Source organism: Calliopsis andreniformis, chromosome 3 (genome assembly GCF_051401765.1).
Source record: "Calliopsis andreniformis isolate RMS-2024a chromosome 3, iyCalAndr_principal, whole genome shotgun sequence".
In the NCBI taxonomy this organism is placed as follows: Eukaryota; Metazoa; Arthropoda; class Insecta; order Hymenoptera; family Andrenidae; genus Calliopsis; species Calliopsis andreniformis.
In genome coordinates, this window is record NC_135064.1 from 8,388,615 (window position 1) to 8,414,923 (window position 26,309).

A 26,309-nucleotide genomic window follows, 5' to 3' on the forward strand; every position below is an offset into this window, starting at 1 on the left:
TTTAACAGGAATTAAAAATATGAAATGATTAATGTAAGCAAATGTATTTTACCGAAGAAATTCTGTGAATTACCTTTAGTAAAATGTAGCTTGATTGTTTCTACTGGAGGTGCTCCTAATTATTCTTCTCATAACAGCTGTGAACTCAAATGTACTTACATATTTGGAGTCTTTGATTGTTTTTAGGCGATCTACAGCCAAATGTTAATTACCGCTACATTGATAAGATTACCTTGATGATTGTACAAAATCTCTAACGACGAGGTTCCATAGTACAGTCGTATATTTTTATTTCATCCGTATTACAAAAACTGTACTATACGATGTTAATATTATAGATCAATAATTATAAGTATAAATGTAAACTAGTGTATGAAGACAAGGTACGATCATAAGGCCTTTGTTAAGTCCAGGTTCAAATCTACAGTGTACATAATACAAATCAATTAACAATGATATCTGTAGAAGCTAAGAGAAGAAATGTGAGACAAGGTAATTTATATCAAGCGACTGCATATTGGAATTATTGTTGGCTACATTTTAAATAATAAAAGTATGCAAAATAAATTTTCGTTTCATTTTTTACAAAATAAATGTTTCTATTTACACTTGTGTGTTAGGCGCCATGCTATTTATTGCTATACTTGCAAAATCCAAATATTTTATATTCCTCTCGAGGAAAATAATTCAAGTAATTTTGAAGAGCAAATTGATCATTCTATATGATCAATGATTAACTCTTTCGGATTAATAAAGAAATTTTATTCAATCTACTCGAGTTGGCTAAATAGCGTAATACGAGGAACGATTACGAAATGCGATCAATCACGACAACAACCATTCACATAATTGTTAACTAAAATTGCTGATGGTCATTACTGGGTTAACCCTGCCAATAATCCACAGCAATCAATTTGTTTCGCGATGTCTATTCGTTAATAAACACCCCTTCCGATAAAAGCGAGCGTAAATGATTTGACCAGAAAGTCATTCCTAAATAATCACCCAGTGGAATTCCATAACAGAGTGGCTTTTCTTGTATCGATTGATTCGAACGTAGATGGAAATGTAATTAATTTACGAAGCGAAAGAACCAATCAGTTCGATTTCTATCGCGAGTCTTCCCATCCTCTCCTACTACCGTCTATGTAATGAAATACTTTCTATTTCTCTCTCTCAACTTGTCGTTCGTACGTATTGTTATCCAAGTTCATTTTGCATTGCGCATTGTGCAGCCTTTTGTCGCCATTGTTCACAAAAATTACATTTTTCATCATTTCAGTTTGAAACCGACAAATTCACAATTGTGTGGAACAAGTGAATAATGCAGAGAATGCACTGATTAAATTTTCCTTTGAAATAAGGGATTACAAAAGACATTATTTTGTTGTTTTTAAATTTCTTTTTGTAATTATATAAGAAATTGTATCTTCCATGTAAGAAAATAATTATTAACTGAAATGGTAATAACCATTAAAGTACCACTAATTTTCTGATATAAAAATCTTGTTATTGTGTACCATTAAAGATATGTAAAATCTGTTTAAGCAATCTTTGAAGTTCATGTAAATCAATATTTGTTTGTGAGTAAAATATAAATAAATACAAGTGCTAGACGTCAAATTTGAATATAACAACACTATACTGTAAAAGTGGTAACTTATATTTTCTTAATTTTATTGCAGCATTAATTTCAGAACGACATTTTTCTATTCGTATTGTAAGTAATACTGGGGGGTTGCGGATGACTACCATAAAAATTTTAACTTTTAAGATACTATTCAATATTTTAGAAAAATCTTTTTTCCATTCTACCTTGGGCATGAAGAAGAGGCAGTAGCACGACCTGATTCCTATTTATTAACAAAAGATACAACATTTTAAGTTACTTCGAAGTACATATTAAATACATCTTTGAGTTTAAAATTTTGTGGGGTCGCTGGTGACTTCAGGAGGTCATTTTAGGGTTGACGGGTTATTTCTGATTATTTGCAGACAGATTCTAATATACATTATTCTAATAGAATAATATTATTTGCAAATTATCTATTACTGATGGCGATAGTTGAGCCTGGCCGTTATCTAATACAACCATCAGAAACAGTAAAATCTGGCACATGACTGAAAGAAGAAAATAACCATTGTGAACAAAACAGAAACCATAATAAAGAAAGCATGGACTCCACTGCTAAATAATAGCTGCGATAGCATTGGCTTTGCATGGATGGTGGATAAAGGGCAATTGTTAACGTTTTGCAAACTATTGAACATAAAATATAAACTATGGAATACAACTGTATGTTCCAAAATGGTGTATTTCCGTGCTGTGCTTGACGCCGAGTCTACAAGCTCGGAAAGGTTCGTTAAAAAGCAAGGATAACTCTTGGGAGGCTCTCCTCGTTAGTGCATTCAGTTCACATTGTATGCACTATGCACATATACACAGTTAAAAAATATGCACTACTACCACAAATGTGTTATCACCCTAACGAATCGCAGTTCTCGAGTAACACATGCAATTGGTTTTACACGTTTTTAACTATTCAAAATCTATACAATTTTGTAATGGTGTAATACATTCGTTTGATTTTGATTAGTCTGACGTTAAATTATTCATAATAAATATTTTAAATATTTGTAGTTTGATTTACTTTCTTTATTCCTGTATTTTTGAAATATATTTCTTCTTTTATGTCTATTAACGGTGCACCAGTGATACGTTAGCTATTGTCAGCGACGATAACTTTTTGTAATTAAACAAAGAAAATTAGATTTCATTACAATGCGTCGAATAATTTAAGTAAGACATTTAGTAATTTGTGATAATCATTGAAATTTCCAGTTAAAGGTATATTAATTTGAAATTTCGAACAAGACTCACTATCAGAATACCATATGTACTAATTATTAGCACAGTTCAAAAGCATATGTTTTATATCTATTTGTACTGATGTAGTACAATAGAGCATCGGTTATCTGATTATCGATTAACAGAATCGATAATTATCTAAATAATTAATCATTTTCAGAGTGTAGAACGAGCTAAATATAATTGTACTTATAACGTTATATGTAACTGCTACGCCGATTCTGCATTACAGTTCTGAATTTGTACTTGTCAGAAATGTCTTAGTATCTTACGAATACAATCTTGTATCAGCTTATTTGAAATAGTCGAATTTATAGAAAGGAATATACTAACGAGATCAGTTCATAAAATTTATTTTATGAAAGTGTTACAATGTTACTAAGAACATTCGTGAACACATTTTATTAAATATGTACATGACTACAAATATTTTCAGGGACGTGTCCATAGTTTTCAAATTGGATCTTTTATCTTGCACTGAATATTTTACAGACAGGTATCCTTATGGTCTTACGCAAAATTATCCTGCGAAACTATATTACAATCCAAGTTGACTACTTATAATTCTTCCCTCGTTAACTCCATCACTATTATAATGAAATATTTTCCAGACTTTATTATTGTACATACAGGGGATTTTTTCGCTAATGGACTCAATAGTGGACTTTGCGAGCGTGTGATCTGTAAATATTTCCAAGCAACTTTTTTCGTTTCTTAGATATTTAGCATTTGAAACTTTACATATTCAATAGCTTATCGAGTAGAGGGACAGGGTCTCTGTTATAATATTTAGGTGGCGGCGCCACTTTTGACTTCACTAGCGAAAAAATCACCCTGTAATAAGAGTATGTTTCTACTGTCCCTGACAAAATGACTGCTCTGCTCTGACACTCCTGAAAACTCTTTAGGCCAGGTCCTCTTTAATCCCCCGGGCGCATAGTTTTATATTTGGACCTTCATTAGCCCAAACATCTGTTGCCAAAACGACTCAATCCACGCACCGATTTTACAGCAAACACGAACCGTCATGGGTCAAGGATGAGAGTAACTGAACATTGTCACCATTCGCCTTCGTTATCAGTACAATTCATGAATAACAATTGATAGCACTAGTTGCATAGCGACACACGAAACAATGTGACTTAACTGATGATTAATATTGTTATCAATTGTTATTTCTAAATTTTGAAGTTTTTTTAGGCTTCTGTTCTATACGTTTAAGTTCCCTTATTCTGACACAATGTATAGATTAACTAGCCCTGCAAATAATTTCTGTAACCATTTGGATTTTTTTGAATGCAACATTAATATTTTTAAGACGAAGATTTACAAAATATATAAATTCACTTTCTGTTGTAACTAATACTTTGTATACATATTAAATACTATACTTTCTCCACTTAAAACGTCTATGGTGCGTTGACATTAAATAAATAAATAAATTACTGGGTCTCTAAAAAAGCTACTGTCAGTAAATAAGAAAACTACCAATAAATATACAGGATATCTCAGGAAGTGGGGACAAACTTTAGAGGCATATAGTACTCGTTGAAACATGTAAAAAGGTCTTAGTAAATATGGATCCAAATATCATTAGTTTCAAAGTTATACGATGTTTTGTACTACTAGGTTTTAACAGCGTATAAAGTTACAGCGTACCTATCTACAATTTATCAAGTACGTCATTCAGTCAAGCAAAATAAATACGATATGTATTGACATTAAATAGATCGATGTTATTCAGCAACAGTAACAACAGAACAGAAACAGTAACAGATCATATCGAACATTTGCTACAGACTGATGTACAGAAAGGTAAAAGTAATACTTCACTGTTGAAAATGTCCCAAAACTTTGAATCCAATGATATTTGGACCCATGTTTCCTAAGACTTTTTCACCTGTTTTGACAAGTACTACGTGCCCCCGAAGTTTGTCCCCAACTTCCTGATATACCCTGTACATAATGCTCGAGGGTTTGCAGCACTTCGCAAAAGCAGTTAAGGGTTAACAAAAGTAGTCTAAAATTCGTTCGCAAGTCGTTCTATACATCGTCAGAGGCCATTAGTCAGTTCCGTTCCATCTTTCAAGCACACGCGCCCGTTGCAAACGACCATCCTCCTTAGCGGAGGACAGGGAAGGAAGGCCAAGAGACAAAACCTCGAAGGACAAAGCAAGGCTGGTAGCGAAGTAATCAAAGTTGGCCCGCGAATTCCGTGGTCCCACGGGCGATGGCTCCGCTTTCATCGCGGGATATAAAAGTTCCCGCGGCAAGGACCGGCCGTTTTTCATCACAGCAGCTCGCCCACCGCCGGCGCTAGCGCGCCCGCCGTCGGAATAATTGACCCAAATGTACCGCAAAAATAGCGGATCATAAATTACGACGGACGGAACGGGAGTGCACTTGACACGGCCCTGTCGCGACACGGTCAACGGAGCTCGAGAGGCAGACGACGCGGCAGAAAAAGGGGGTTCCATTCAAGGTTACTGATTCTTCCGGCGCGTCCTCGTTTCGAGTGGTGACAATCGGGAAACTCGACGAGCGACTCCGCTGCTCTCCAAAGGGTTGAGGAACACGGACGACGCCGGGACTCAGGGGAACTGAGGAGCCGTGAATGTCCGTCATTTGAACCAATTACTCTGAATAATGTGTTTTCTCGGGACTGTTTAGAAAGACTTGCGAGCTGATTGAGTTTCATCTTTGGATTAAGGATGGTACATGATGTTACTAATTGTAGGAAGAGGAACGAAATGTAGAAGTTGAATTATTCTTTTAGCGTTTTGGGCTTTTATTTGGGGATCAAAATTGTCTTCTATGTGTGAAGGTATTTGAGCTTATGAAATTTGAATCTGATTGGCAATTTTATTGAGATATCGCAATTTACACGGAAATAATTAGTTTTATTCATTCCACGAACTCGGGGTTTTTTATGGGATTGTGGAATTCTATTGACGTCTCTTCCAAGGTTACTCTAAATTAGGATGACATTTTATCATGTGATGCAGACTTTTTACGAACATGAAAAGAGTTAAGCAAGTAAACAATGAACAATAATTGCAAATGTATAAGTGTTACAAGAAGTTTAATTGCTCCTTTATCTAAATCCTGTTTTAAAGGACAATATGAAGGATCAATTTGACTGTATGTATTACATGTATAAATTAATAGATGTACAATTTTCAAAATATATGTAAGGAAGTAGGCAGTTAATTAAAACTTCAAGGCCCTTGTGCTATCTCAAATATTGTTTTGACAAAAACTAGCTGTTGCAGCCTTCATCTAGTAGACCGAAGGCAACCTATTAATTAAGAACGGTTACATAATTAATTTAAATACTTTCGTTCCATCATACTGTCTAAAGTATGTACTTTTAATTAATGGCTTTGTTAAAGCTACTTGAGAATTTGACTAAAATTTTAATAATCAGTATGGGATTTTAAAACAAAGTAATATTTGAGATTAAACATATATTTTGCTCCACATGCTTGCAGATCTCAAGAAATATATGTAATTAGGTATACGTAGATAGTGATTAATAAAGTAAAATGTTTCCTTATCGTTTAATAAAAAATAAAAAAATTACTGTAACTATGACTCCTTCCAATGAACACATATACATGTGAAATTTTTACATATCGTAAGACCAAAGGCCCGTATATGCTGCTGAATTCTATAAAACAAGAACAGACAGAAGACAGGTAATTAAATGAATCGCAAACTAGAAGTCGAACCAGAAACTCCAATTTATAAGAACAAGGTTTTAAAAGGGATTGACTATTGCCTAGGGAATTTTATCGAACTTCTACGTGGACTCGGAAATAAGAGAACACAAAGCAAATAAATCTGCTGGCTCAGTACACTACTCGTGTGCAGTCTGAATAAATTGAATAGTCCGAATGATTGTAATGGATTGAGTGGATTAAGCAAGTAGTACAAACAAATCGAATAAAGTGGGTCGTCTAGCGTACTTGATACTCCTCTCGTGTCGAATACCTCAATCGAGATGATAAGAACTTCGCATCACTTTAAAATATCTTCAAGCCATCTCGCTAAATTCTCGTCACTTACACTACGAGCTTTAGAGTTACAAATAAATAAGTGCTGCCGTGGATTAGAATAGTAGTTACACGATTTTTTAAACTTTATTTCACAAACCATTTTTATGAATTGTTCCGAATTGAAACTGTCGAAAAATTATTGCTTTATTTTGATCACATTTATTACAAACAGAATTTCTCTGCAGTAGGATATTTTGTTGCGATTTCAGTTAGTATAAAGTAGAATTTTCACATATTTATTTCACTCTGTTTTGTTACAATGCTTTTGTGAATAAAAATAAAATAACATTATGGTAAATTTCTTTGAATTTAGTTTGAAATGAACTCTAAAATCGTTTTAAAAATAATTCAACACTATACGTCAAATAGAAAAAACATTTTAAACAAAAGTGCTGAAACTTAAATATAGAATTATTTAGGAACAAGGACATTCTACTTTATACCATGTTAATCCACTCATAAAAATGGTTATTTAATGCCTGTTTTGTCAACACGCGAGATTATACTGCTGTTTAACATCTTTATTGTATAGTCATACGATATATACGTATAGAGCGAATAATTCTATAAATACAAATTTTCATAACTGAATAAAATTATATGTCGTTTGTGTTTATGGTATTTAATCGTGATGGGACTGATACCTTCACCAATTTATCAGTTAGTCATAAGAAAAATTAGTAGCATATTAGCAAGTACAATGATGGTTTGACAGAAAGTATCCAAATTTTGTAAATAAACTGTTAACACATTGACATTAGTTGTAATCGATATCTATACGACACGTCAAAAGATATATTGACTCAGGAATATTACTCAGAAAAAAGCAAAAGATTTTTTTCTAAAGCAAATAATATAATAATTAAAAAAACATACTAGACTAAAAAATAATATAACCTTATGAGAAAATATTTTTAAATAAAACCTGTAATTTTTGTCGTTACAATGAATGAATGTTAATCATGTTAATCATCTTGCGTCAAATGAATACTTTTTTCTTAAAATTTTAATTCTATACCATTTAATGATTATTGTTACTCATATTGATTAAGTCTTTGAAAGTAGTAATTGACTTAATCCCAATACTAGTACTTAAGATGCATTTGAAATAAATTTTCGAACCCTCATAAACACCACTAATAAGCTTTCATCTGTTTTCAGGATACCCTTCAGAGGAACATGCCAAAGATGTAGAAGAGCTGAACCGAGGTCTTTCTTGAGGTCACCCAAGACTGTATCCAAAGCAGCTCGTTGACCGAAGGAACATCCAACTCGCGATCTCTGTGCCGCTAATTACGCTGGCAAGCGTCTCGAAGTACAAACTTGGCAGGAGGCAACGCCCTTTCCCTGACGAAGATGAAGGCCAACCTGGTACGTCGACTGGTCGGCACGTCCGTGACCTAAGGCCACTCGTCGAGTCTCTTCCAGCCGAAGAAGAGGAACAAAACCAAGGGGAAAGAGGTGTATAACGCAGCAGGCTGAGCATGACGACGATTGGAAGCACCTCCGAGCCGACGGAGGTGTCCTCGGTAGACGTGACGACCCTGCTGAACGCCATCTCGACCGAGGAAAATCAATTCGTGAACAGTACCTACTCGAACGAGCAAAAGTGGTCGGTACCCGCGACTATCGCGAAAGGTTGCCTCCTAGGCTCCATCATAGTAACAGCCGTATTCGGCAACTTGCTGGTGATGGTGTCTGTGATGCGACACAGGAAGCTGCGCATCATTACCAACTATTTCGTCGTGTCGCTGGCCCTGGCCGACATGCTGGTCGCGATGTTCGCGATGACGTTCAACGCGAGTGTCCAGATAACCGGCAGGTGGCTGTTCGGTTACTTCATGTGCGACGTGTGGAATTCGCTGGACGTGTACTTCAGCACCAGTTCCATTCTTCATCTGATGTGTATTTCAGTGGATCGCTACTGGGCTATAGTAAAGCCGCTTAAATACCCTATAATCATGACCAGAAGGCTGGCAGCGTACATGCTGCTCGCCTGTTGGATCATGCCAGCTTTCATTTCATTCATGCCAATCTTTATGGGCTGGTATACCACAGCCGAAAACAGCATCCATAGGCGCAAGCATCCCGAACTCTGTGAGTTCAAAGTGAACAAGGTGTACGCGATATTCTCGTCCAGCATCTCGTTTTGGATACCCTGCACGATCATGACGCTCACGTACTTCGCGGTTTTCAAGGAGGCCAATAGGCAGGAGAAGCAGATGCACAGTAGAATGGGCAACGTGATGCTGCTTAGTCATAGGCCCAGCAAGGATCTGAATAACCTAAACGGAGAGCTGAACAGTGCTGGCTCCTCGAAGACTTTAACATTGAACGAGATCAGCACTGATCATTTGCACACGCCCACCAAGGACAAGAATATAATGAAGATGAAGAGAGAGCACAAGGCTGCGAGGACATTAGGCATCATCATGGGTACCTTCATAATCTGCTGGTTGCCGTTCTTCTTGTGGTGCGTCAGAGAGTTCAGACTTCGAGATTTCGTGAAGGATACTCTTAACGGGATCGTGTTCTTTCGTTTTTGTCAGACCGTGTACAGAAGTATGAGAACTAGAGACTTGGTAGTTTACAGTGTACTTCACATGAGTCCTCTGTTTTTTCGGAATCGTACAGCCTTATTGAGTCGTTTGTTCATTTAGTGTCACGTGAAAATTGAGAAAGATCATAATACTCGTGTACACCGTGCTCCCTTAATAGATTCAATTATTCTCGTTAATTTAAAACGTAATGGAATAAACACGTCTGCCAGGATGACTGTGAACCAGTGATTATCCTCATTGAGATAACCACAAATGAATTCCACGAATTCTGACTTCCTAATTCATTTTTCAAACCTTTTTTAAAGTATAATTAGAGTAATTGCTACTTTATTTTCCAGTTTGTATTATAAATTCAAATGTAGCTGTACTTGTCTTGAATATATCCAACTATATATTGGAATAATTATTACTTTATATTATTTATTTATATTAAATATTTCTAAAAATTTCTTCAATTAGTTCTTGTAACAATCCTATAAAGTAATCTTCAGTATCTTTTAGACTCAAATAATTCGTTAAACTAAACTATTCTTCCAGACTTTTCAGATAAAAGAATAAGTCGCTAATCAACAAAATCTATCTAAAGATGTGATTAAAATCTTCCGTTTTTCTTAATATAATTGAAATGAATTTTCTGAGGACCAGCACACATTAGCAACCTGACTAGTTTACTTATATCGATATACAAAAATTACCAGAAGGTTATAAATTTTTAGCAATGTATCATTTATAATGAAGGTGTGTCTTAATGCCAACATAATGTTCATCTTTTCTGGCCAGAAGTCTCCTAAATTATATCTTACCAATCGTCCCATTCTACAAAAACTTTGCATATGTTTCTTCATCAGCCAACAGTCTTATATCGCGTTTATGATTACTTTTTCATTAAATTTTCGATATGCTACTTCTGAGGAAGGTGTTTATGAAAATTCATAGTTAAAGTCACTTTTGACGCAACACAAACCTATATTATATCTCCTTTAAATTATCCAATTCGGACAGAACTTCTAAATCATCTATTTCTTCACCAATGTACCTATACACCTGTATTAACTTTTAAAGATTAATTACTTTACTTTATTAATTCGGACAGAACTGCACCAGTTTGGCTCAAATTATGCATATGGTTAGTCTACACTGAATGATATATGTATACACAATGATGTAATATCTATGTATTACAAGTTTTTATAAAAGGAAATTAAATTAAACATTTTCTTTTTCTTTATCTTCGATATTTCTATATTATGCATATGAAATAGAATCATGAAAACTATAGGTATATTACAGAAAATATACATGTTCTACTCATATAGAGTGAGTGGAAAATCGTAGTACAACCGGCCAGGGGGTAATTCTACGTAAAAAAATAAGGAAAAAAATATATATATTTATATAAGAAAGCTGATAGTTTCTAGGTTAAATAATTCACGTTTATTGTACAGATCTTGAGATATTATTTAAGAAAATTCTTCTAAGCGGAATCGTAGTATGGTGCATAGCAGTGTATACTATTATGTGTTTAATAGTGATGCAAGAAAAAAGGGGGGTTTATACGACGCGACGTATAAAGCCTGTTGCAGAGGGGTTAAAATAAATCTATAAACGCTTCAATGAAATTCCATTATCAATAAGTGTTCAAATACTATTAATGAGCGATAATATGTGTACAAGATCAATTTGACTTAGTAGTTAACTTTAAGCTAGACTTTAAGCTAGTGCTTAAACACACAGGTAACATATAAAAATGTCGTTTCTCCTTATTCATTTCATTTGTATGTACTAAAGTACAAGGTATTAGAAAATCATAGATATAAGCTTAAACTGAATTTACACAAATCTCCATTACATCTGTATGCTAAGTTCAATACTAAAGTTATGCCAACATATCTTGAAACATTCCATGTCCATACCATATGTATATGGTACGTATTAACTGTATGCAAAATCTGAACCAAACTGTTAAATATAAAAGAAGCGTTTAAACTAATAACTCCTCAGTTCGAATTTCCAATTAAATCTCGCGACACTCGTTTACTAATAAGGACTACTAAAAGTGAGCTTTTTTCTCAGGTATGTCATCACAACTCTCTGTGGTGAGTCTTGCCCGTGTCCCGACATCGTGATCGCGCTCCTATTCTGGATCGGGTACACGAATTCGGCGTTAAATCCGCTGATCTACGCGTACTTCAACCGCGACTTCCGAGAAGCCTTCAAGAACACGCTGCAGTGTGCTTTCTGCTCGCTCTGCAGACGAGAGCCGTCCGACCTCGAGGCGCTCGATTTCCGTCGGCCGTCCCTAAGGTACGATCTGGTCTGACACGTCCAGGTACGCACTATATTCTATCGCTTTTCTTTTTTCCCCTTCTCTAGATACTTTAGACATCTCTCGAAATCTTATTATACCAACCATAAAAATAGTTATTATTAGACAGCGCTTTTTTATGCATTTTCATAAACATAGTTAAAGAAAATGGAATCAGACAAAAAACTTGCTTGCCCCTTCAAATACTGTTAATTTAAATTTCATTTTTTATAATTTATATATTTTTTAATGTTGTATGAATTGTATAATTTTTTACGCATTTTAAATTTCCATGAATGTATAAAAATCCGCAGTCTAGTTATTATTGTGTTTCTTCGCCACAAGCTCGTTGCTGGTGTTACCAGATCTGTTAGATTTATTTAGAGTATATGAGTGTTGCTTTAACATTCTCTTAAAAGAGAGATATAGGTTTGTCATGTCTCAATTTAGCTAACACGTCAATTGTGTGCAATTATTAGGCTTAATCTTTAAAAAGGATATTATAGTTTTTCTTCGTAAGTTCAGTAGATTTGTAGTATTTATATTTTGGTCTCTAATGAAGAAATTAATGAAATCTGCCTTGTTTTTGACAAGATTTATGTGTCTTTCTTTATTTCTTCTTTTTAATGTCGAATGTAGACTAGATTTTTAGTCATTATAATTTAATTTGTTAAATTTTTATAAATTTACAAATTTTATTCATGACAAAAGAAATTTTTTTCGAAGTCATTTCTTCATTTTTTAGAGATGTACATTAGACTTACAGAATTTATTTTTAGTTATATTCTCACAACGATTTTTTAATTTTTTGTGTTTCCAATTATTTCCAATGTTAGCTGTCAGTTACCAAAATTCTGTCAAGCATAACAATACACAGTGTTGTATAACTATGATCATGTTGTGATTTTGGAAAGTGAAGAATATCTGAAAATGATGTTATATTAATGCCTAACAATCCTTAGAAAGATTCCGATATTTAACTCGGTAGTTACTTGAATAAAAAAATTTCAAGTTTACTTATCTTCTTAGGTCATCAAAATTCTATACCCTCTTAAAATTATTTTCTAAGATTCCTAGAAAAATGAAAAAGCTACAAAGAATTTATGTTAAGTTTAATAATTTGCATATATTTTTAAGTAGTACATGTCATCAATACTATCTGTGTATATAATTTTGGTGTTAACGATAATCTATAAATACCTGGAAAATGTAATAAGAATTTAAATTTATTTTATGTGGCGAAGGGAAAATAGCATCCGCCAAAGTACAATACGATCTACGATATTGCTATTTATATTAACCTAGAAGCTCGCTAGATAACTATTTAGTTGCTTCAAACAGAGTACATTGTTTCATATGGGACTACGCGCACTGGAAACTGAAAAGTTATTTAGAAGTCCTTGTTTGAAACAGTGTATTTCATTCAGAGTAAGGAAATAGTTGTCCAACTGAAGTTATCAGGACTCGTTTGGTTTCGATACAAACTATTGGCAATATTGCACAATGTTCCTAGCTCCCTGTATATTTTAAAGATATGTTAAATGTTAGCACTTGTGTCTGAGTGAAAAAGATGATTGGTCAAATCAGTAGATGTATACATATAGAGACGTGACTTATAATATTTGTAGATACAGGTTTATGATAGCATTTCAAAACATGGCAAGGTTTACATTTAGACATGACAAAGTTGTTACTTGTGTCGAAATATGAGTTTATAGTGAGAAAATAAAGTTATTAGAAAAATATTAGGAATTTGAGGCTTTCTTAGTTCAAGTACACAGAGTTTTGACTAGCTGAGATTTCTTGATTCATCTCGTTCCGAAACGTCAGAGCTGTAAACTTTGGGACCTCCGTTATCTTTATAATCTCAGTATATCTCCTTGTACAACAGTACATAGGAAGGAAAGACTATAACAGCAAGTAATGTTGAGGCTTCAAGAAGTGATAGTCGATAGTAGTCGTTGAGGTAAACAGTGTACCGAGCATAAGGGAAGATTAATCCTAGCTTTATAAGGACTCTAATGAGTATGCCAGTATTACTGTGCTATTTGACTTCCGATAAAACTGTAGCAACAATGCTGGTTACACCCTGCATTAGATTTTTTAAAGGAGACTATTCATATTCGAAAGCTTCGAATGGTGAAGATTATGTAATAGCTGATAATGGTTCATTTGGTTTAACTGTTTTATCTAATTTATATAAATATAGGTGTCTGCAAATTTAAGTTTAAATAGCAGTGAATTGCTTTTAAAACGCAAGCAATTTTTATTTCTTATTGGTTTTATTATAACACCATGTAAAATTGCTATTTAGTTAGTGACTCTATAAAAGAATTTTAGTGATATTTTTATAGTATCTCTAAGTTCATTCCTATGCATGAAAATTTTATTTCATGCTTGTACTGCTCTGCGACCATGCTATTGCATTACTTTGTAACTTATCGTGCTAAGTGAGTGAAGGAAAAATTGAAACGCAATATTTTTCTATCTAAATGGAAGTAGCGGTAAAAACAATTTAACGTATATACCTCCAGTGAGGTTCAATGGAAAATTTCAAATATAAACTGTGACATACATATCATTGTTCGATTTGAATGGACTACGGGAAATGTATGTTATACATTGTAGATATAACACAGAGTGAGATGGTTCTTTAGTATACATCAGTGTTACCACGATGGTATAAAAGCTCTAGTCATTACAATAGTACAAATGTAACACATCGGTATATAAAAGTTTTCTGTGGAATTAGTTAGTTACATATGTACAGGAAGATATCGGAATTGAACTTATACATCAGATTTTTAGTCTACGTCATTACAACAAGATATAATAACACATTTAATCTGTGTCACATTTTATGTTAATTATGTCAGATTTAATCGAAGGGGAATTCCATTGAAACTATTTTTGTTGGACGTATTTTGGACTATATCTTTTCCCAAGAAGTGTCATGTATCGAGAACATTTTTATAAATTGTTGACTCAGTTTCAAGGGCAGTCAGTCCATATTTAGTTGAATAACACGTTACATTCTATCCTATATAAGAAGCATTATGAATAAGGATTATCAATTTTAATAAATTACAGACACAAAAGAGGATAAATTTTATTTGATTAAATTAATACCGTAAAATCTATGTAGCTTAATTAATGCACTTCTTATATGTATAGTTCAATGTTATACTCACTTTAAACTTTAAAACAGCTGAAAAACTTACAGCTTTATGTTAAAATATGAAATTTGTAAGCGTTAAAACAAATTACGTATGTTTAGTTACACGTCAGACGGTGCTATACATGACAGTGATTATTGCATTAACTAACTTAGCATAGAAAGAACACATATTGCTTATCATACAGAACAAATTGTTTGTACATTACAAGATACCCTTGTGGCTAAATCCAAGCGTTGATCCAAATTCGGTAAACGTTACCCTAATCGGATTATACAATAACGATATGGAAGCTACAAGACCATACAGGGTGCTTCCAAACATATGGGACATTTTTGGAGGGTAGGTTCTATATAGAGAATGAAAAAAGTTCAACTGCGCATATGCCCTAAAATTCTAAAATTCATTCCTTCATAAAATTGCGTAAAATTCTGGCCCATTACTTGCCTGTACGGGGTGCTATTCTCTTCAAGGTCCCACTAGGTCCAAGGATATTTCGGACCTTTGAACGAGTGGCACACAGTGATAGGTCGTAAGGAAAATATCACACCATATGCAATATAAAATAGCATACAACTAAGAAACTAAGCGTTTCTCGACATATGTACACACAGGGACGAAACTAGGTTGTATAGCACCTGGGGCAAGGTTTTTGTTTGCCCCCTACCCACCCACACACACAAACACACATTTAACCGCTGTATTGCCCATCTTAGGAGGTTGAGTTCACACTTTACATAAAAAAGATCTAAAATAGACGTGTTTATTAACTAGTTTTAAACAGATTGTAGATGCCCTAATTTATTTGCTGTCTGATAACAGATAAACAAATTTTAAATACATACATTTTTATTAATTTTCCATAAAATGTGTATTTCCTTTATTTCTAATGAAATTACGTAATATATAAATTTGAATGAAGGCATTGATGTAGCTTTTTCAAAATTACGTCTTTTCCTTACGAAATAACGCCACTGCCGCGCTTACAATTAGACCAATTTACTAAGAAATATATCATACATGAAATGCGGGGTTGAATCAATAGAATTATTCTTTATTACAGAATATTTTAATGACGAAAAATAAAGTAATAATATCATTAAACAATAGCACATTAAAACTTAGCTTTACGAACTTCTGTGGCTGCAAAAATCTTTTTTATATCTTCGTAGAAAAGCTTAGAAGCCAATTCGTGTTCTATTGTTGTTATAATGCTTAGATTTGTCAGGTATTGCTGTGTGGTAAAGTTTCTGAAGTAATTTTTTATCAGCTTTAATTTGTTAATACTTCTTTCTTTGGAGGCAACTGAAACTGGAATTGTCAGAATCCATATTCGAGTGGATCGATTTAAATATGTATGTACAGAATGTAGTACGTTCTATATGTATAATATACGAGAATTTAGGCAGCGCTAAAGTATTCTACTCTATTCGATTGAATTTTATGATTTCAATCTTACCATTCCAAAGCTTCAATATTTTGAACAGTTCTCTAGCTTTCATACTATATGAAACTTACGATTCTAAGATTTTAGTTCGAGAGATAAGTTAAAATGTTTAATATTTCAAACATTTTAGCACGTTTATATCTACAGTTAAAGATTTAAGCGCTGTCCAAATCCACGGTTTAAGGAAATACCATAAAACGCGATGATTACAAGAGGAAGGAAAAAGGCAAGATAAGAGAGACATTACTTTTAATTTCGCCAGGAAAAAGTAGGGCAAGTCGAGAACCGCACCCTGAATCTCTTTACATAAACATATAATTCAAAAAAACGTATATCCTTTTTTCGTTCGTACCTTTTTCCTGTTTTAAGATGGTTTTAAATTTAAAAGAGAGATTTTCCTGTGTCACAAAATTTAATGCAATAATTTCCTCCCAGTAACGAGTTTTTGATCTGTGGACGAAGGTAGGATTGAGTAATTCACTTTTCCAACTTTTTTCATCCGTGTACCTACACACTGGCGTCTTTTAACATTTTAATTTAATTCAATTTGGTTATGCAATTTCCTCTAATGTTTATACAGAATAGAAAAAAAGAACTATCACTTGAAGTTTTAACACAGTGGTCTTCTACTTATGCAAAAGTCTGGACTTCTTCAGATCCCAATTTCTGATATGGATGCGTTTTAGAAATTTTATTGGAACTCCTAAAATATCGACATAATCTTAAAATAGCGATATCAGTGGTTACATAAAATGAAATTATAAAACTGTACATGCAGGATGTCCAAGCTGAGACAATCCACATAATACCTCCTTTGTTTTTAATAACATGAAATTTAAAAAAATTTCTCTTTCGAAACCATTCAAATTATGACATGAACAATTTTCTTGTCATTAAAAACAAGAGATAATTAGATGGCCTACTTCAGTGCAGACACCCTATACATGTATACCTACACATGTATAACTGATCAAGTTAAAAGTTCAGGCAATATACATACAGGGTGATTCATAAATTCATGTCCATATTTCAGGACCTGAATTTATATACTAGAATGAGTAAAAAACGTTATATGGGCGTATGTCCTATATTGCTTACTTTTCGAGTAATGAAGAATTAAAGAAAATGTTCAAAGTGTTCACCTCACGCTTCTACACATACATACTACTCCACGCTATAGTACACTTTGTCTTTGTCTAATTTTTAAAAATAATACTACCAACATTGTAGGATTTGTTAATGATCCAAACTTGCAGACAATATCTCAATCTCACGAGTTTAGAACAGCTCTAAAAGCGGCAAAATTGCCATTTACATATCATTTGGTAGCAAGCTAGTCAACAGAAAATAATTAATTGGTATAATGCTGCACTTTAAATATTTTTAAATACTTTTATCCACTAATGGAAAAAAATTGTAGAAACAACATTGTATATAGGAATTACTTCAAAATTCGTGCCTCAATCAACATACAAGTTTCTTATACGCCATGGTGCACAAGAAGAATAGGCTATCTTTATAGTTGTTCAATTCGTAACAGATATAATTCTTGATAAAAGAAGAACGTCACAATTTTTAGAAAAGGTGTTTTCAGGAAGAACAGATATGCATTTTTTGTCAGACGTTATTGCTGCTCAGAAGTCGAAGGTTGGGTGCCTAATGTTCGTAGAGTAAGAAAGTTTGAACTGTTTCATTTTTACACTTTATGTTACTGAAACAGTCTAGACACTCAGAAGTATATCTCTGAGAAGGCTTAGGCAATCCTCCAGAACAGTTTTCATTCAAAGATTCGCCTTCAGATTGTATAATTATAATTAAAGCTGGGTTCAAAATCTCTCTCATTTCAAAACTCACTCCCTCGGTGATTTTCTTTCCTTTTCTACCTTTTCACTTGTTTTCAATTGCCCCACTCCCAGGACCATCTCCCCTCGCAACGGGAGCAAGTTCCATTAGACTTTGCAACTTCGATTATCAGGGATCGCACCGAGGGGTTCCCCATGAAACTTTACAAGTAAGTTAATCCGACCTTTTTCCCGTGAAAATCACACGACTCAAAAGCTACTCTTAAAGCGCAATTTTTATTCCCCTGGCACTTTTAATGGAAACGGTTTCTTTGATAGCGGATGATATAAAAATTTCCACGCTTATTGCGCGTATCCGCGGTTTTGACAAACGTATGACACACAGAGTGGAATATTGCAACAACTCTGTGATTAATCTCGATTCCCTGGGAAATTGAGCTGCGAGTTTCAGCGAGTGAAACAGGGGACAAAATGTTGATAATGGTGAAATATGCTTCGTTGCTCATTCCTACTCTTTTTTTCCTCTCTGTACATAAACGAGTGTTGAACTTTGGTCGTAAAGCAGCTACGGTGGAGATAAATTACCTCGGGGGCGCCATGAACAAACTCGTAACGTGAACATATTACTCGAGAAATTTGCATCTGAAAATGCACAGTGTATTTTATATAAGACCTAACAATCTTCAGAATATGGGGTTTAGAAAAATGTTTCGAGATTCTTCTAGGATTACGGAATTTTCAATTCCTTTAATCTTAAACGAGTGCTTGCATAAACTAATATTTTAGTATTGTGCAAGTTAATGCGGACATAAGTCATTTTATTGAACAGATACTGTATTGGTTGTAAAATTAATCTTAAGTAAAAATACAATACACTGTATCGTATATTACGTCCTCCTTTGAAAGAAATGAATTTTTACAATCGTTTTAGAATGGAATCAATTAATTTTTACTTTTCACTCCATAAAGATATTTCAAATTATCATTATATTTGGACTAATTTGCCAAAGTCAGTAAATGCTTCAACGAAATAATAGATACATACAAAGTAGCAAAATGTACAGTCTCTGACTTTGAAAACGCAAAGAATAGTATAATAAACACTCTGTACTTTCTCGAGATTTAAATTTCTAGAGTTGCAGAAATGTCTGAAAATTCGTATAATAATTAGCATTATCTATTTTACTGGTTATATAAATAATAAACTAAAATTTTCTGAACATATTTGATTATACATTTCTTTACTTTCTCTGTGTTTAGAACCTGTCTATCAAAATATCCCACATTTTTGCTATCTTGTACATCTTCTAGATCAGCATTTTCGACTATAAAAAGTAGAGTATAATTAAAGTATATAGCGTTATAGAACATATATACGTATATATAGATATTTTTGCATTATTTACCTGTCCAAAATCTAACCGCAAAAAATGTCCCATATTGTCTGAGACACTTTGTACGTGTAATCAGGCATGATATGAATCCTGCTGTCCAGTAACGCCACGAGATAGAAAGGTAACTTTTCGAATGGGGAGGGAATCGTCCCACCAACCAGTAATTGCTAAAAATCGCCATCTCATTCGACAAATTCCCTTTCTGCCTCGTGATGTCATCGAACAGCAAGTGTCATACCATCCTTTCCTGTAACGTAAATAGTAACTGTATGTATAATGCGAGTCGATTGAACAAAATGTGTCATTTTCTGTTTTTATGTTTGCAGGTACGACGACCGAACTAAAACCATTTACTCCGAAACATACGTGAAGCACATCGATCGACGAAGATCGAGCGAGTTCGGTAGCAGTCTTTGAGACAACAGCAACTTTATACATTAAGCCGCATTCGCAAAAAGACACGCATAACACGTACCACCTGTCTACGCATCCGTAACCGTCATCCATACAAAATGGCACGTACGCGTTCACTGTATTAGCATAGTGTCAAGAGATTCTCTGTCGCATTGCCAAAAACCGAAAGATGAGTCTCGCCAAGTATTCGCGTTTCTAACATTTCAATCGGCTTCGTACAGTTTCGGCTTCAGCAGACTTCGCCTAACCACGATGGCAGAAGCTTAAACGATGAAAGATGTCCAGAGTCCAGACACTCACTTCCGAGCTTCCATTTGCTTTCAAGAATAGTGACCACCGGTAAAATATTAAAAGCCATATTTCTGAAGGAGGCGAGAACCATTGAAAATATATTGTCCGATATTTCATCGGTTGAAAGTAAGAAACTCTTGTAAATCGGATTTAACGTTTGAGAGACTGATAACTACTGACGACACTGGCCTCTTTATCTTTGAAAATGAACGAAATCTGATTTCAAGAGCCAAAGTCTGTCACTTTTCACTGTAGCAGAGGGTAGAATAGCTCGAACTTATTTATCTTGAATCCAGTCTAATAACTGTCCGAGATATAAAATGTACACGATAGATGACTTCATTTGCAACTCCTGAACGCCTCATGAGAGCAATAACGAGTAAGAAACGTCCAGTCTTATCAGGCTAGCAAACTGAAACCCTATGCATCATGCTGACCCGGTGAAAGGACATAAATCAGCGTAAGAAGTCGCTCGAGAAACCGGAACTGTACGAGGCTGGTAACACAAGGACACACAAGGATCGTGTGACATCGCCAAACAATCACCACAGCTGCACACTGGACAGTTACACGCGCAAAACAACGCATTACATGTGACATCGCATTGCCAAAGATAGTATTTTTAAACGGAACCTCCCTGACAAGGAAGGAAGCCGCGTTTCACAAGATCGATCGATCGAGTGACCGAAAGAGGATCGTCAGCACGGAGGGATCGCCTCGTTCCTCGACATATTCTGCCTAGGGGAGCGAAGAAGGAAGAAGACGCCTGTGAGGGAAGACAACAGGTGTCTTGTCGAATCAACCACTTCGTCAACATACCTGCGTGTCGATCCGATGCTTCGTCGGCTCTTAGATAAATCCTTGTCCGATTGGGTGGCCAAGTTCGTTAGCTCGAGACACTCGAGCCCACTCGACATCGTCTCACAGCTTTCTTTCCCTCTCGAGTGCGAGAGGAATGAAAGAGCTCGGTCGGGCAGAGTTAATCACGCGACTTTTGCGTTTGAATGGCAGCTGAAGGACTGAAGCGTTCAGCACAAGCAGTCGAGTGGATTCCGTTATTTCTGACAGCTGTAGGTACATCTAATCTCTGTTGACGCGAAACGTTGGCTGCTGCTTTGATCCTGAGCGAATGTCTGTTACTGGACCCGGTTCACTGCTTTAAGTTCGCGCGTAAGTTCCATGGGATAGTTACGGGACACATAGATGGCGTTGTTGTTACTGGTTCAATTTACACTGATATTAGATTTCGTCCAAGTGTTTCACATGACATATTCGATTTTTATTTTAGTACTGCTTCATCGAACTGAACCTTCTCATCTTTAACGAAGCTCTTTTTTTTTAGTCGTAAGATGATATTAAATGCCATTTTGGATCGCGTAGGATTCATTGTTGTTATTATCGCTGTTGTTTAATTAATATTATTTATTGTTGAGAGAGTATTTATTTTATTACTTGCGTTCATGGCGAAAGAGAGTCTTCCTGTTAAACTGTAGTTGTTATTTAAACTATTTAAATGGAGATGATTCATGGTTAATATTGCTCTCTAATCATTCATTCTATTCATTTTCGGAAACCTCATTTTCATATTTTAATTATTTCAGGTTAAAATCGAGGTAAAAGATCAGCGGTATCCGCTGTAATGTCTTTCGCTAAAACTATTTATTGCTTCAATATTTAAAATAAGAGTGTAAACTTCTGCATGATCAGGAAACATTCACAATTTTAGTTTAAAATTCGATGTTATCCACATAATATGGTTGAACAATGTTATAACTGGTCCTGATCCAAGTAAATCACGATAATTAATGAATATGAATGATCGTTTTTTAATTTTTAATAAATTCGAAATTTTCAAAATGAACAAATAATGCCAGTCTCGACAAAAACGTGAATATTGAAGTAAAGTGCAATCATAACGTGGTAGAGACGCACAAAAATCTGAAACAAATTTTATAAAATTTAAACCTTTAAACCATTTTAAGTTATTTATTGTGATTTTACCTTATGTTAACTCAATACATAACGAAATTCAGAATTAATTTTTGCTTCGCGAAATGCAGTTTTTAATTCAAGTAATGAGAACTTGAGATTGCAGTGACATCTCTTCGTAAAGGATTCATAAGATATCTCGATTTTCCTTCTTCATCTCATTTTATTCGCTAACATACTCATATTTTAGTCGTTGATTAGTATTTGTTCTCGGTTTTTCGTTTAATTTATGTTTTACTGTTAAGTAGATATATTCATATGTATCGAGTTCGGTCTTAAAAAGTATATAAAAAAAACACGTCCATTTTATCAAGAGTTTAATTTCATTTTTATTCTCTTCTGTTTTGATTTTAATGCGATTTAACATTTCTCTGTGATAAATTCGTGGATCGAAAGTTCACCGTATACGTGTAAATAGGTTGTAAATATCATGTGTCACATGTGCAATAATCAAACGTTAGAATGGCGTTTTTTCTGCGATCTACCTGCTAGTTCATAAATAATTTGTAGCCTGCGTATCAACAATCAGATGTAACTAAATATAGAATAAATATGAATAGACAAGGCGCGGAACGAGAGTTGTGAATGATGGTTATGTACTACGATTCGATAATTTATTGTGGTAATTTGTTATGTAAAATGTTTTTCTTTCTTCTTTTTTAATTACACATACATGTACTATGAATGAAACATGAATGTTTTTTAATCGTAGTATTAGACAGTGTTTTTACTTGCGTGAAAATTTTATTTACCGCAAAACAAATTTGCGGGAGGATTCATTGAACGTTCTTTTTTACATTAATCGAACGTCGAAGTCTTCACCTGCTTTGATGAAATACGCATGCAACGGGTGAAGGGAAATAGGAGGGAAAATTACAAAATTTTATTACAGTTAAAGAAAGTGGAAAGAATTAGATAACTATTACAAAACACGGATGAATTCCTTTACTCATAATTTGTCTATTGTATTGTACTGTTTTCTTTGCCTGTAAAATTTTCTTTTATCTTTCGTCTTTTTTAAACGATTTCTTAATTTAAATGGTTTCTTAAGTGAAACGATATTACAAAAGAATTTTTCATCTATTGTGGCAGAAAATTGGAATTTACAGATAGTTGTACACATAACATCACGCTTTTATTTTACTTTCTCTGAGAAGTATGTACCGTACGAAATAAATGCTATGATAACATTTTAAATTATTTTATATTCACTTTAGTTTTTGTATCAATCCGCAGTAAATAAACTTTAAGTACATTTTAATAAAGGAATACCAGCAACTTCCTTCTTTTCATTCGTATTTATTTTCTAAAATATTGGAAATCCAAATACACAGGAACTCCTCAAAATACTTACTAATCTAGTCACTAATGTTTCTATTACCAAAAATTAACAAAAATAATTTTTTACGTTTTTACAGATTTAATGAAGTTTATGGTAAAGAACCCTTTATTATAAGACAAATAAGAATCTCCATTTCCTTTTCGAAATTTTTAAAACAAAGTTTTTTCTTCGTTGAAAGTTTCTTTCCTTTTTTTTAAACGAAACGTTGCACGCCAATGCATCGGATAATAAAGATCAAAATATTTGAAAATTCAGCTGACAATAACAAAAATTGTTTTAGGGAATCACAACACGTTTTTGGATTTTACGTGGATGCGTTAAAATGGTTAAACGATTAAGTTCACCATTTAGGCTCGTAAACGAATCGATGCTAGAGTCTTTTACGAGCTCTTTATGACTGCACATTCGTGCCAGTTATTCCATACGTTGCATGTTGCAACGATACACTATTTTTTTGCAATCTTTAATCGACCGGCAAGTGAAAAACTTGGACGCGTGCGTTCATTAAATTCATGTTCAAGCTCTAAAATAACGATCTACGTGTACGATATGCACCTAGTGGACAACTCTCTTTTTATCGTGAAATAGATAGTAATCTATGCAAGAAGATAAAAAATTGAACGTACCTTTAGTCACGAGATACAATATTATTCTTTGTTTAAAGAAATTTAATGATGATACAGAAAGCGAATAATTATGATATTATTAAAAACCTTCAATTCCTTTTTGTTAAAAATAACGGATCCAAGAACGTTTGCTGTTTCGCTAATTTGAATTTCTTTACATATGGAAAAAGATTAATCTGTACATATCATGTGCTAAATTGTAAAAATCTAATGGTGTGTTATCACATGTCTAAAAGATGCGATGAATTAAATATTTGCAAATATGGACAGTTGTAACACGGTTTTTAACAAAATTGAAACTTTAGAAAGTATTTCAGAAAGATACACAAAACAATGAATAAAGTGTTATGTAACAATATTTAAGATATTTTTGCTACCTTCTGTTTTATGAACATAGTCATAACTAACAAGGTTATGCATTTGCGGTAACATGTGCACATGAACTTTTTCATTATCTTCGTATCTAGAACATATCCTCAAAAAATGTCCCACATGTTTAGAGACACCCTGTAAAAGGTAAATTCCATCCGAGTAATAATTATCCGCCATACTAAGTCATTCAGATAAATTTCAGACTCTCGATGAACGTTTACTTGTCATTCATAGAGCAAGTAAAGTGTTACCCAATCCTGGTGACAGTAATTAAAAAATCCAGGGAAAAGTCGAGCAGTGTTCGCGGGGAAGCGAAGAACAAAAGCTCTAGACGCGATTCTGTTGTACGAGGATTATGTCAGAGAGAATTTTGAACCGATCGATAAGTGCGACAGGCCCCCAATACGGATAATTGCCTCGGCTAATTGGAGCCATCAGGCTGATCTAAACGACGACGCAGCAACAGGCTGGTGCGGGTGAAATTCAAGAATTAAAGGAGCAAAAAGTGTACGCATCAGTTAGACAGATCGGCTAGATTGCGTAAACTGTGAATAAGTATCTTGATAGGGTAAATTAACGGAGGCGTGGATTAGTTTCGTCACCGACGATGCATGACGATGCATTCTTTCGGTTTCCTAGGTGTATCGGGAGAAGGGTGTAAACGGGGGTGTGAGAACGACGATTGAAGGAGTTGCAGAGGAAATAAGGTAACTTGAAATCAACGAATCGCTAGAGCTCATTTGTGGCGAGAAATCTTTGGTTAAACTTGATTTGTAATTAGGAAAATATGTTCCCTCGTTATAGGTCTGCGATGAATGATATACTTATAGCGAGAGATGTTTCTGAGGTTAACTTATGTGTTGGTTTACTTACTTCTGTGTTGTGAAAGATGTAATCATGGGAGTGCATGAAAGTTAAACCTGTTTGCTCTAAATAAGCTTATGGCGAAGGAATATTGTACAGTTGAACTCCGTTTACCGCGTGTTCTGTGAAGATAGAATTTCAAACGCTTTACAGTTCGGTTAATGGTAACTGAAAAGTAAAATTACAAATATTCAATTATAGAAAAGTGGCGATTGCGTCTTCCTTACACCAAAGGGTGTGGTTAACGTTATTGAGAAATATACAGTAGACTACACGGAGAAAAACATTAAGCTGAAGCTATTGAAGACTCTTTTAGAAGATACAAAAGTACTCTAACAGGCCTGAGTTTAATAACAGCAATAAGAGTCGACTTTGTAAATTTAACAATGCTGATCTAACTACAATCAAGCTACCTTTATTAAGGTAGCTTCTTAAATCTACTTAGAAGGTGTTTGCAAGATCTGTAAGGCCATTTTTTTATGTGCACGTTAAGACAAATAATAATAATACGATCACATTACTATCACGTCACATATTATAGAAAATTTGTTTCATATTATATTCTAGTAAAATAAATTTAAAAGAAAGAGTGTATCACACTATGGATATCACATGAAAAACTAATATGTTTGTACTTTTGTGTTTGTACCATTGGCCATGTTATACGAAGTCGACTTCAAACTCTGCAAAATTTCAGGTACATTTTCTTCTGCCTTCTTTCGATTTCAAAATGCAAAATACTCATTAGTCTCATATTATGTATACTGCTATTAAACCTTTGCACTCTAAGTTTCTAATT

At 34.1% G+C, this 26,309-nt stretch overlaps 1 protein-coding gene across 3 annotated transcripts in view; it reads left to right on the forward strand.

Moving 5' to 3' along the window:
* LOC143188772 (octopamine receptor beta-2R) overlaps window positions 1–23,566 on the forward strand; it is a 122,588-nt gene extending 99,022 nt beyond the window's left edge. For 2 of the 3 annotated variants that reach the window (XM_076393209.1, XM_076393210.1), the window contains 3 exons: window positions 8,089–9,400; window positions 11,562–11,792; window positions 19,939–23,566. In XM_076393209.1, the coding sequence (XP_076249324.1) occupies window positions 8,412–9,400; window positions 11,562–11,792; window positions 19,939–20,029 (1,311 nt within the window). In that variant the 5' untranslated portion in view covers window positions 8,089–8,411 and the 3' untranslated portion in view covers window positions 20,030–23,566. Of the gene's footprint in view, window positions 1–8,088; window positions 9,401–11,561; window positions 11,818–19,938 lie in introns of all 3 variants that reach the window. The other variant, XM_076393211.1, reaches the window with a different exon arrangement.
* The last annotated feature ends 2,743 nt before the right edge of the window (window positions 23,567–26,309 follow it).